The following is a 13,582-nucleotide window of genomic DNA, read 5'->3' on the forward strand; positions in this document are numbered from 1 at the left end:
TCGTACACGGCTCTACAGCAGTCCGTCTCGACTGCAACATGCCCAGCGTAAGGCGTTGATATAAAAAATATAAAAAATTGGCCGCTTGAAAGGGAGATGTGGTATATATAGTTGTTAGTCAAAATATGTCTGTCGATTATAATTTACGGTAAAAAGTATGTAAAATACCAACTTATTTCGAATGTAACGTGACTTAATCGACTTTTAGATTTTTAAGTGCAAAGGATGTTTTGTTACGGTTACAGCTACGTTGGAGCGCGGGGCCCGTAGCATTTGCTACTCTTGCTACGTAGCTAACCCAGCACTGCTTGCGAGTAGACATTACCTTCAGTATAGATATCGGCAAACATCTGGTACAAATGTGCTTGCCTGCGCAGAAGCCATTTTTAGGTATTACTTCGGCGGGCGGTAGTGCACGACGGCGCGAGAGTGACGTGTCGATCGCGTGATTGGTAAATCAGTTGACGTTTGTGTCCCGCGCTGTATGCCGGTGAAGTTTGCCGGTATCTGTACTACAGCGGTTCCAGAACTCACTTTTATAACTAGCAAAGCGCTCTAATTTTATTGCGTTCTGACAAGTCCCATTTATTTATTTTTATTTTATTTATTTATTTATTGTTGTATAAGTGTTCTTAATATAAAGGTAGTTGATGTGGTGGAAACACAAACTGTGTACAGTTTTTCTATCCACCAGGACGTCGAACATAATTAAATCATTAACACACACATATATATACTAAGGCCAGTGACATATACGCTGTAAATTTAAATTTATAACAATCAAACCATTCAAACGATTTAAAATTGCACGTAAAACGTCATAAACAAATCTAAACACTGACGCGCCATAGTTAGCCGACGCAAGAAACCTGTTCTTGTCGAGAATTCTCATTCACATACAGGATGAGTTCCTATATTCGAATATATATATATTTTAATGACGTATATGGCATAATTTATGTTATGCATAATTTATAATTGTTTGACTTATGTAGTATTTTTTTAATTTAAATTTAATATTGTTTCTTGTTATATTCGTAAGAAGTGTAGCTGGTATCGAGTTTATTAAATTTGGAATAATGTAATCTAATGTTTTTTTCCCATATAAATTATTGTATTTGGGTAATAGAAATTCGTTTTTTAATTTTCTACGTGTTGAGTAGTGATAGTGAGTTTTAATTGTTTTGAGGTAATTTTCTGTAAAGTAGTTTTCATTTAATAATCCTAGTTGTACTTTCTCGTGTATAGGTATAATTTTGAAAAATGCAAATAGCTTTCTGTAGTCCGCTTTATATTGTGATTTTAATTTTATGGGAGCAATTGTTTTTAAAATACGTATTTGTATTGCAAATATTTGATTCAGATAAGTTTTGCATGTTCTCCCATAGCTTGTAAGTCCATATGTTATAATGGATTCGGCTAGTGCTTTGTACAATAGTAGCAGAGTTTTAAGAGGTATTTTATTTTTTATTAAAGTGAATTTGGCAAGTATCGCTCTTAGCCTATCACAGACAGAATTAATGTGCATTTTCCAGGACATTCGGTCATCTATTGTAAGCCCCAGGTACTTATGGTTATGAACTAATTCTAAGGCGTTGCAGTTGCAGCTATTGGGGTACGAGTTATAAGAATGTGCACATGTGTGGTTGTGTAAGATTAAGATGGGTGTACGTGAATTTAGATTGTGACTGGATCGGATATGCATGAACTTTGTTTTGTTAGGATTTAGTACAAGTCCTACGTCGTGGGACCATTTAGCCAATGTATCGAAATCAGATTGTAGCTTTGTTTCTGCTTCTTGGATGTTAGGCCCTGCAGCTACTAGGCATGTATCATCTGCAAATTGGAATATCTGACAATACTTTATTATGTTAGCTAATGTGTTAACATAGGTAAGGTAGTGTAAAGGCCCAATGACTGAGCCCTGAGCCGTACCTTCTGTAATAGATATTGGAAAACTTTCTTCGTTGCACACTTTAACACGATAAGTTCTGTCTTGCAGATAGTTTTCACACCACTTGAGTAGGTTTCCTCGTACTCCGCAGTCATTTAAGTTCTGCAGGATTACGCTGTGCTTTAATGTGTCGAATGCCTTACTGTAGTCAATAAACACTACTAGAACATGATCTTTTTTATTTAAATGTTTATAAATGTGGTCTGTGAATGCGGATAGCAATTGTATGGTATTTTTATTTGGTTGGAATCCATATTGTTTGTTAGAAAGAATATTGTGTTTTTTATAATAATTTTGAATTTGTCCACATATGTATTTTTCTATTATTTTGTTAATTGTTGGCAATATAGTTATTGGACGATAATTATTATAGATTTTTTTGCTACAATTTTTGTATATTGGTCGAACTATGCCTGTTTTTAGTAAGTTAGGATATTTTCCAGTATAAATGCTCGTATTAATAAGGTTAGCTATGACTACGTTGATTTTATTACATAATGTTTTAATATCCATAGCTCGTATTTTATCTGCACCTGGAGACTTTCTGTCGTTTAATGATTTAATTATCTTTGCAACTGATTTAGGGTCTGCTGACTGAAATCTCATACTAGTATTTTCTGTATGCTGGTAGGAGCTTTTATCTAACAGTGGATTTACACAGTTGGTTGCTATATTACTAATACTATTGTGGAAGGAAGTTGCAAAATTATTTGCAATATCTTTACATGTAATATTTTGGTTTGCAAATGCGTTTTGTATAGCTACGTCCATGGATGTTTTAATTTTTCCTGTTAGTTGGTTTAATATGTCCCATAGATTTTTTAGATTATTTTTATTAGCTTCTATATTGATTCTAATTGTTTTATTTTTAGTTTTATTTATTAATTTATTGACATAATTTCTGGTTTTATTATATTTTTGTTTGAGTATTAAGTTGTTTGGATCTTTTATATATTGAGTAAAAAGTTTATCTCTGTACTGACATCCTTTAATAATTCTATTATTAATCCAATGGTTACTATTTCGAAGAGAGTTAGATTTAAGTTTAACTGTACATTCAGATTTTTTATATGCTTGTGTTAAGTTATTTTGTATGAAGTTATATATACCAATAGGACACTTCATTTCTAATGTCGGCTTCCAATCAATTTGCTCTAGAAGGATCGTTAATTTATTATTGTCAATTAATGTTTTATATGTTGGAACATCCTGTGACTGTGTTTTAGTGCAAGCAAGCACGATCGCTCGATGGTCCGCTAGTTTTGTGCCAACCGTTGCCGTGTATAGGTCGTGTGTTTGGGATCGAGCGTATATGTGGTCTATGCATGATTTTGTAATGGTTCCTTGGTATAGTTCCGCCCTAGTGTAAGTTGTGATCCCACACATAAGGCCTAAACTGTGTAATGTGTTGCAATATTTATGTTTTATAGGAATGTCTAGCTTTAGATTTATATTAACGTCTCCCAATAGATACAAATCAATATTTTTCTGACAGTTGTTCTTAATAATATTATGAAGTTCGTCAATAAACAGGTTCTTGCTTAGGCTAGGTGGGCGGTAAATAGCACAAATTTGAGCAGTGTATTTTGTCTGAGTTGTGATGGTAAAAAGTATATTCTCGAAATGTTGGCTTTTTACAATTTTCATATTAAATTTATGTTTCTTTTTTACATATACTACGATACCTCCACCTTTCCTACCGTTTCTGAGTGCCGAAAACATATGGTATCCATCTAAATTATACAGACAACTGATTTTATCAGAAATGTTTACTTCTGTAAGCACAATAACGTCAACAGCGGCAGCCGCATAAATACATTGCTCAAGACTATCAAAGTATTTTATGATTGACCTTATGTTTATGTGTACACACAATAGATTTAAATGTCTACTGGGAATTTTACTCACAAAATCACTTATGTTTATACAGTCTTCTAATTCACAAATATCACTAGTTAAACTATCCATCTTAATAATAATAATTTATATGCATTTAAATTGGTCAGTTAATTGGCATTCTGTCTTTTTTTTAGCACTTGTATATCCAACACTGATCTTAGGTTTTGTATTTTAGTGTTTTCATCCTTTCTTGCACGCACCATACCGTTTTTAACCCATACGTATTTATATCCTTGTTTATTCTTTAATTCCTGTTTGGCTTCCCATAAAACGCTTTTGTTGTGTTTAGTCATTGCTTCCCTGATGAATACTATTTTGTTATTGTTGGGTTCATAGGGGCAAACATCGGCCACCATAGTTTTAATGGTTTTTGCAGCTTTAATCCACTTTTCTTGGGTTGCTTTATCATTAAGTTTTACTTGTATAATGCCCGGTTGGTCGTTTTTACCTTGGTATCTCATTGTGTTACGGATACTGTCGAAGGGCTGTTTAAGTTTTAATGCTACATTTTCAACTAATTTTCTCACATTCTCTTCACTCGCAGGGGGGACGTTTGCTATTTCTATAAAATTAGAAAGTTTCTCCTGTTCCATCTCATGGAAACGCTGCTCCAATGCACCTACCCTCAATTCCAGATTGTTGTTTTTGTGTATTAGTTCCGTGTTTTTTCTTTCTAAAACTTTTATGGTGTTTGTAGACATGGACACATTCAATTTTAATTGCTGTCCAGATCTTGGATGAAGCTAAAAAAAAACCTTACAAGTATTGTATTAAACCGAAGAATTTATTTTGGTTAATTAGAAGAACTTGCATATACTTTATAGGTGTCATTGATAGCTTAATAAAAAATAGTAATTTTAGTTTGTCATTCTTTATATTACAAAATAATATAATATAATCATTAGAAAACCGCTGTGGTTTGTGTAAATGTAACCATAGCAGTCTTGTTTAGGGAACAAATGCATATAAAAATAGTTTTTCAATTTCATTTCACATCGGATTCGCATTTGGAAGTTATATATTAATTGTTATTGAGACGATAAAAATGTTTTATCAAAATTGAGACCAATTTGAATGACTGGGAAATGAAAATAAAACTAATAAATTAACTTTATTTAAAATATTTATTGACTGGATTTTATGAATTTTTGGAATATATGCTCTAAGGTGACGATGGCATGCTATCCCGACGATGTGACAATTAACATGTCTATTATTTTTATTGGCGTTTTATTTTTATTCCTTCTATTTGGTGAGTTTCTTAGAATAGATTTCATTTTTTGTTACCATGGTAACGATGTTATGTCCAATATACGGTGACCATGGTAACAGACACGGTAAAGCCTTTTATATTTTATTTATTAATTAGGCTCTCCGAGCATAGTTCACGAGAGAGATTCGGAATTAAAAATGTCATCAATTCATGGTCAAAATCAATTGTTATTAACTAAACAATTTATTTTGGGGTTAGTGAATTGCAAAAACATATAATTATAGTTCATTAATGATTCATGATTGTTTGTAAGCAAGATATATTGTTTGCTTCCATTTTTGTAAGCAGTGTTGGCCTAGTAGCTTCAGCGTGCGACCCTCATCCCTGAGGTCGTAGGTTCGTTCTCATGCTGTTCACTATTGGACTTTCTTTCTCCGCATTTAATTCACATTCGCTAAACAGTGTTCTTTAAAATAAAAAAAGTGTGATAACAATTTTGAAATAAAAAACAATAGGAATTTTCTTTTCTTTGACTATTGTTATTTTGTGTGATTTGTTAGTGATAAATGTTATAGCTTTGTCTTATGTATACAATAGACAAAAGCTTTTTTTCAGGGTAATTAAAGACTTGTGTTGGTATAATTCTGCCATGTGTTGGCTTAATGGGATTGGATTATGTACTAAAGATACCATGAAAGCTGGATCAGTAATATGAAGGTTCTTTGAGAGGCCGACCTGTGGTTTATGATAAGGAGGGGTGGCCTGTTCATCCAGACACCAAAAAGAGAACAGTACGTCTTGTGAGCAAGTATGTTTATTTAAACAGAGTTGTAACACTTATTTTTCGCTTTATGATTTCTATTTACGTTTATCGTTAGCTGTGTCCTTGATATTTATTCTCCTTGGCTACATTTTAATAAAATCTAGTATAATAGTTATACTGTTTTTTGAACTTAAACTTCTTTATCGTCGTTGGAAAAAAAATTGCGCGTCACATTTTACCGTTACGTGCCATCTTTTCTTGTCCCTACCACGGTTAAGATTCGAAGCGTTTAATAACAAAAATTTATAATAGCGATAACAATGATAGAAATGGGGAAGATCCTTTCACGACTTTGCTTTAGCTTACGACCTGTCACAAATGGTCCCTGCGATTACGCGAATACCAGATGTGGATGGTCATAAACCCTCTTTGTTGGACCTTCTGCTGACCTCACATCCGGAGACCTATCAAGTCTCTGTTGACCCGCCATTGGGTTCATCGGATCATTGTGTGGTCCGGAGTACTGTGCCTACTACGCGCCCTCCTCGGCCCCGTTTTTCGGGTTGTCGTCGTATTTGGCACTATCGGTCAGCAGATTGGGATGGGATGCGGTCTTTCTTTGCGTCCTACCCTTGGGGGCCTATGTGCTTTTCGTCGGTAGCTCCAGATTCCGTCGCTGCCTCTGTCGCCGAAGTGGTTCTGCAGGGCATGGAACTTTTTATTCCATTCTCTGCGGTGCCGATCGGTGGCAGGTCACAGCCCTGGTTTAAGCGTTCTTGCAAGGCGGCATCGCGTCGAAAGCGAGAATGCTTTAATGCATGGGCGGAGGCGGCGATATCTCGTGATGCCAATACCAGCGAACATAAAAAAGCATATAACTCAGCCTCCAGGTCCTTCAAACGGGAAATCGCTAAGGCAAAGTCAGAGCACATCGCCAGATTTGGCGAGAGATTGGCCCAACTCCCTTCTGGGACCTGAGCCTTCTGGTCTCTCGCCAAAGCTGTACAAGGGAATTTTTGTCAGCCATCGATACCACCGCTGCACAGAGAGGATGACTCGCTCGCCCACACTGCGAAGGAGAAGGCCGACCTCTTGCGCTGTCTCTTTACGTCCAACTCGACTTTGGATGACCGGGGGAGATCACCACCGGCGATTTCGCGGTGTGATAACTCAATGCCGGAAATCACATTCCAGCAACGTGCTGTTCGCAGAGCACTATCTTCCTTGGACATTCATAAGTCGAGCGGGCCGGATGGTATCCCTCCAATTGTGCTGCGTACATGTGCTCCTGAGTTGGCTCCGGTCCTAACGCGCCTTTTCCGGTACCTGTACTCGCTCGGCACTGTCCCGAAGTGCTGGAAGACCGCATCGATACATCCGATCCCTAAAAAAGGCGATCGCACTGATCCATCCAACTATCGCCCAATCGCAATAACCTCCTTGTTCTCCAAAATAATGGAATCCATTATTAATGGCCAGCTCTTGAGTTATCTAGAGGGCCACCAGCTGATTAGCGATTATCAGTACGGCTTTCGTCGTGGTCGTTCAGCTGGTGACCTTCTAGTATACCTTACTCATAGATGGGCAGAGGCAATTGAGTCCAAGGGGGAGGCACTAGCGGTTAGTTTGGACATAGCGAAAGCCTTCGATCGGGTGTGGCACAAAGCACTGCTCTCGAAGCTACCAGCCTACGGGCTTCCTGAGAAATTATGCGACTGGATCTCCAGCTTTCTAGCCGATCGGAGCATCAAGGTCGTCGTCGACGGAGCATGTTCCGACCTTAAACCCGTGAATGCTGGGGTCCCACAAGGCTGTGTTCTGTCCCCGACCCTGTTTCTTCTGCATATCAATGACATGTTGCAACTTAGCAACATTCATTGCTATGCGGACGACAGCACTGGGGATACTCTTTACACTGGCCGGGCAGGTATTTCTCGGGCCGTTGTCGATGAGTACCGGAACAAACTTGTGTCTGAAGTCGAAACTCTTTTACATGGAGTCTCGGACTGGGGTAGACTAAACCTAGTCCAATTTAACCCCAAGAAGACACAAGTTTGCGCGTTTACCGCGAAAAAAATACCCTTTGTCGTTACTCCTCTTTTCGAAAACACTCTTCTTGAAGCCACAGCCAGCATCGGAATACTTGGCGTTGACATATCGAACGACGTTCAGTTTCGCGGTCATTTGGAGGGAAAGGCTAAATAAGCCTCCAAAAAGCTTGGTGTGCCCAGCAAGGCGAGACGGTACTTCACTCCGGGCCACCGCTTGCAACTCTATAAAGCGCAAATACGGCCCCACATGGAATACTGTTCTCACCTCTGGGCGGGGGCTCCCCAGTACCAGCTCCTTCCACTTGACCGTATCCAACGAAGAGCGGTTCGAATCGTCGATGACCAATCCCTCTCCGAGCGGCTCGATCCTTTGGCGTTGCGTAGAGATGTGGGGTCACTCTGCAACTTCTACCGCATTTCTAGAGTGTTCATGGGCGGCGGTATCACTTAACATCAGGTGAGCCTCCTGCCCGTTTGCCCCCTATTTTATAAAAAAAAAAAAAACTTATTGTAACAAAATCACATTAATTGATATTAATATTATCGCGATAAATTTACCTGGTATGTAAGCCGTATCGCTAGACTTATTAGTACAAGACACTAAGGGACTCCCAATTTTCCCAAGTGTGCATTTGGGCCCTAAAGTTTCGTAAAGATTTTATATTATTATTAATTCACTTGACAAAATACATTTTTATTGCTTATTTTATTTATTGTTCAGTCAAGATTATGTTGATCTTTCTATTTGCTTTTTACTTATCGTATCCACTGTACCTACTTCTACTGATGTCACGTACGTTTTCACTAGTACTCGACCTCCGACGTAATGAAGGCCTCCTCCAGCTTTTTCCATTTGTCCCTATTCCTTGCGACAATGTATCCCTTATATTTCCCAAGTTTTCGGTGGGCATTCTGTCTTTTCTTCCCAGTGGGAAGAAACATTTCAATGCCATTCCAATTAAGGTTCTTTTTGATTCAGCTGCCATCACAAATGCCTCATTAATATTAATTAGAAAAGAAAGAGTCAAAATGTTCTAGAACGTGGAGCCAAGACGGCGGAGGCGTAAGGGTGACATGAGGAAATGGATGACACCTCAAGTGCTTCGGCACTAAGTGCAGATATTTGGGACTACGGTCTATCTCCAAAAGGCGAGAAGAAATGCGATTGTGTAAGATTTTTTATATAATAATTCGTGCAGATAAGGTTTTTATTATATACACTAGTTGTTAACCAAAATTTCTTTGAGAGAAATGTTTCCTAGTCGCGATAACCGAGAGTGTCCGTCCGCGGCGGTATCACTTAACATCAGGTGAGCCGTCTGCCCATTTGTCTTCTAATACATAAACAAAAATGAATTTATTATATTTGTGTCTCACACAGACAAGCACTCCTCAACAGCATCACCAGGAACAAAGAGAAACAGCAAATACTCCACGATTCTTAACAAGTCGACACTGATTATGTCTCAACACAAATACAGAAGAGCAAAAAGTCCTTAAACACATAGCTTAATTATTTCAAATACATATCTTACAAACATTTTATTTTACCACAATAATTTTGAAGAAAGAAATCGCTATCGGTAAGACGACGGATATTTATATTAGCGACGTTGTTATTTAGGAAAATAAATATTTTTTATCAGTTACGTTTTCACGCTTATGGTCGTTGCTCAAAATTTAGACAGCTGGAATTACGGGCTATAGATAGTCTGTGCGGAATAAAAATCAACAACTTGAACCATTCGCTAGGAAGAGAAGTGTCTAGGCAGTCTATAATATAAACTTGCAACAACTAGAGCCGTTGTATTAATAATAATAATTTATTGGCAAGAAAACGGTACGAAAATGTTATGGTTATCTAAAGTTCGCATATTCTGCCACACATATTTTCCTTAAAAGGTAGACTAGAAGTTACTATTACATTGTGAGTCATATCAAGTAAATTATTATTTTTTACACGTTCTAAAACAATGTGCAATGTGCATACCTTAAAAAATGCAAAAAAATATTTGTCGTCACAAATTTTACACACCTTAAAAAACACATCAATTATATTAGAATATAAGTATTCTTATAACTCGTACCCCAATAGCTGCAACTGCAACGCCTTAGAATTAGTTCATAACCATAAGTACCTGGGGCTTACAATAGATGACCGAATGTCCTGGAAAATGCACATTAATTCTGTCTGTGATAGGCTAAGAGCGATACTTGCCAAATTCACTTTAATAAAAAATAAAATACCACTTAAAACTCTGCTACTATTATACAAAGCACTAGCCGAATCCATTATAACATATGGACTTACAAGCTATGGGAAAACATGCAAAACTTATCTAAATCAAATATTTGCAATACAAATACGTATTTTAAAAACAATTGCTCCCATAAAATTAAAATCACAATATAAAGCGGACTACAGAAAGCTATTTGCATTTTTCAAAATTATACCTATACACGAGAAAGTACAACTAGGATTATTAAATGAAAACTACTTTACAGAAAATTACCTCAAAACAATTAAAACTCACTATCACTACTCAACACGTAGAAAATTAAAAAACGAATGTCTATTACCCAAATACAATAATTTATATGGGAAAAAAACATTAGATTACATTATTCCAAATTTAATAAACTCGATACCAGCTACACTTCTTACGAATATAACAAGAAACAATATTAAATTTAAATTAAAAAAATACTACATAAGTCAAACAATTATAAATTATGCATAACATAAATTATGCCATATACGGCCTTCTGGTAATGTGAGTGTCCATGGGCGATGGTATCACTTAACATCAGGTGAGCCTCCTGCCCGTTTGCCTCCTATTACATGCCAGAACTTATGGCTGGACTAGGTATAATACTAAATTCATAACATAATCGCTACTGTGACGTCACTCTGCGAACATAATATAAGAATGTCGATAGTGTCGGAGACAGCATTCAGTAAGCGCAACGACATTTAAAATGTTGCAAGATTTCATTGACAAAGATAATGTCAGTAAAAACTTGCATAGGAGAACACTTCGATACCGCAATTCAAGAAATGACGTCGTAATGTTAGTGATTCATCGAATGAACAAACAAGGCATCGTTAATCCAGTCATAATCGAATCCACGCTTTCCAGCAGCGCTGTACCACCCTAGAAATAATGAATAAAATAATAGCCAGAAAACAAAAATAGTCCAGATAGACTTTTAGATCGAAGAAAATTGTTTTATTCAAGAAGGCATCAATTTCTTACAAAAATAATCTGTTGCTGAAAAAGATTTTGAGAAAGATGTATTTTATATGAGTTAAGAACTTGTGAGTTTGTGAGATTCTCAAATAGAAATAAATGAAGAAGGAATAACATCCATAGAGATGAATACAAATAATACAATTATTTAATTTCATATTATATTCATTTTACCTTATTATATACGGGAAAATTTAACGCGTCACGGAATAATGTGACGTGTAACCGAAAAAATTAATTTGATTTTTTACAACGCCGATAAAGAAGTTTCACTTCAATATAATTTCGTTTAATGATTTAAAGTAATTTAATTTAATAAAATTTATACATTTGCTGAGAAAGTGGTTGTAGCTGCGCTTTATTTTGTGTTATATGAGTCTTAGCTTGTTGTATGCTACCATCGTGAGTTGAGAGACACAAACGTTTCAAGAAATAGATTTGAATTTTAATTAAAATACTATTTTATGAGAATCGAAGTATGGTAAGTCATAAAAGTCGTTCATTCATAATTCTGTCTTGTACACTACTTACGTGACTTTTATTCAATATATTACGTTACTGAGGATTTGTTTTTCAGGTAAAATATATTAATTGAATTGAATTGTAACAAACGAATGACAATTTTAGTTTCAATTCAAAACAATGAAACGCTGCAATGTGTGTGCTCTGTTATTAAGTTTTTTTTCTATCATTCTAAACATACAAGTTTAAATAGATCTTGTTTATAAAGAATTAAGGATGTTTCCTATTTTATTATAATAGTTATAAACAGACACGGTAAAGCCTTTTATATTTTATTTATTAATTAGGCTCTCCGAGTATAGTTCACGAGAGAGATTACGAATTAAAAAGTTCATCAATTCATGGTCAAAATCAATTGTTATTAACTAAACAATTTATTTTGGGGTTGGTGAATTGCAAAAACATATAATTATAGTTGATTAATGACTGTTTGTAAGCAAGATATATTGTTTGCTTCCATTTTTGTAAACAGTGTTGGCCTAGTGGCTTCAGTGTGCGACCCTCATCCCTGAGGTCGTAGGTTCGTTCCCTTGCTGTGCACCAATGGACTTTCTATATCCGCATTTAATTCACATTCGCTAAAACGTCGAAGGAAAACATCGTGAGGGAACCGGCTTATACCCAAAAAGTCGACTGCGTGCGTCAGGCACAGAAGGCTGATCACCTACTTACCTATTAGATTAACAAATGATCATGAAACAGCTACAGAAATCTAAGGCCCCGACCTAAAAAGGTTGTAGCGCCATTGATTTATTTTGTTTTATACATTTTTGGTATTGAAGTGCCTCCAATTTATTAATATACTAAACTGTTAAATGCTATCAAAACCATTACTAGTAAAACACCCCCTTTTTTAGTCAGATGCGATCTAGACTAAAGTATATTAAATTCGTATTCATAGAATATACAATAGAGGTTTAACTATATTCTTGGATGAATGATGTGCCTATTATACCTATAATTTAATTTATTTACTAGCAACACTTACACGTATAATCAAATCCAAATTTTAGTTTACAACGAATATATATCTAATACATTTTCAAATTCACGATTCAATGTTCAAATTTACGTAAAATTTCCAACATTAAAACATTCTTTTTGTATAAACGTTCTATAATACTGAACGTATTTTTTTTGTTCTATCAACAGTTTCGACAGAGCACGCGATGCAGATTTTTATGGATGATTTTTTCACACCTATGTTATTGCACTTTTACTACCCTATTTTTTTTATATGTAAGTATTCACTACTTCCATATAGATCCTAATACCAGTCACTTAAGAATTGATCAATATTTTTCATTAATATATTTGCCCTTACACTTCACTTATTGTAACAAAATCACATTAATTGATATTAATATTATCGCGATAAATTTACCTTGTATGTAAGCCGTATCGCTAGACTTATTAGTAAAAAAGACAGTCATCGCAGGCCATGAACACCCATTTTAGTGGATACGTTCCCGTTTTGACCTGCGGGACAGAGTCTGTGTTTTTTATAGAACAGACGGAGATTTTAAATTGACTCTATTGCAGGCCAATGGAGTTCATATTAAACTTGATTATGTTTGTTATCTTATCGTGTATACTCTTATGGGAAGCGGTTACTTATGGAATGCAAATCATAAATAAATGTAAAACAGAGGAAAGTAGCAAAACACGAATAAATGTTTAAGCAGTAAAGATATGCAGGTGTGCTTACATAATGGATAAATCAATAGATTTCTTGACCAAGTGGAAATATGAATCTGTCAAAAGTGTCATCATCGTATACGTACACGAAACTGTCATGATTCGTTATATCGCGAGGTCTGGTCGTGTCACAGAGGAGGCCCATTTGGGCCCTAGAGAATCGTACAGCTTATTATTATTAATTCACTTCAAAAAATAAATTTTAATTTCAGTCAAGATTATGTTGACCTT

General features: G+C 35.8%; 1 protein-coding gene across 1 annotated transcript; it reads right to left on the bottom strand.

Annotated features, from left to right (window-relative positions):
• Positions 1-3,750: 3,750 nt before the first annotated feature.
• On the bottom strand, positions 3,751-4,554 carry LOC123718341. Its single transcript, XM_045674756.1, has one exon. The coding sequence runs from the start codon at positions 4,552-4,554 to the stop codon at positions 3,961-3,963; it is 594 nt and encodes a 197-aa protein (XP_045530712.1). The 3' UTR covers positions 3,751-3,960.
• Between the last annotated feature and the right edge of the window lie 9,028 nt (positions 4,555-13,582).

The sequence above is a fragment of the Pieris brassicae genome, chromosome W, assembly GCF_905147105.1.
Source record: "Pieris brassicae chromosome W, ilPieBrab1.1, whole genome shotgun sequence".
NCBI classification, from domain to species: Eukaryota; Metazoa; Arthropoda; class Insecta; order Lepidoptera; family Pieridae; genus Pieris; species Pieris brassicae.

What these genes read in the sequence shown, in the direction of transcription:
- LOC123718341 (XM_045674756.1), bottom strand. Translation starts at nt 4,554, where the DNA reads ATGTCTACAAACACCATAAAAGTTTTAGAAAGAAAAAACACGGAACTA.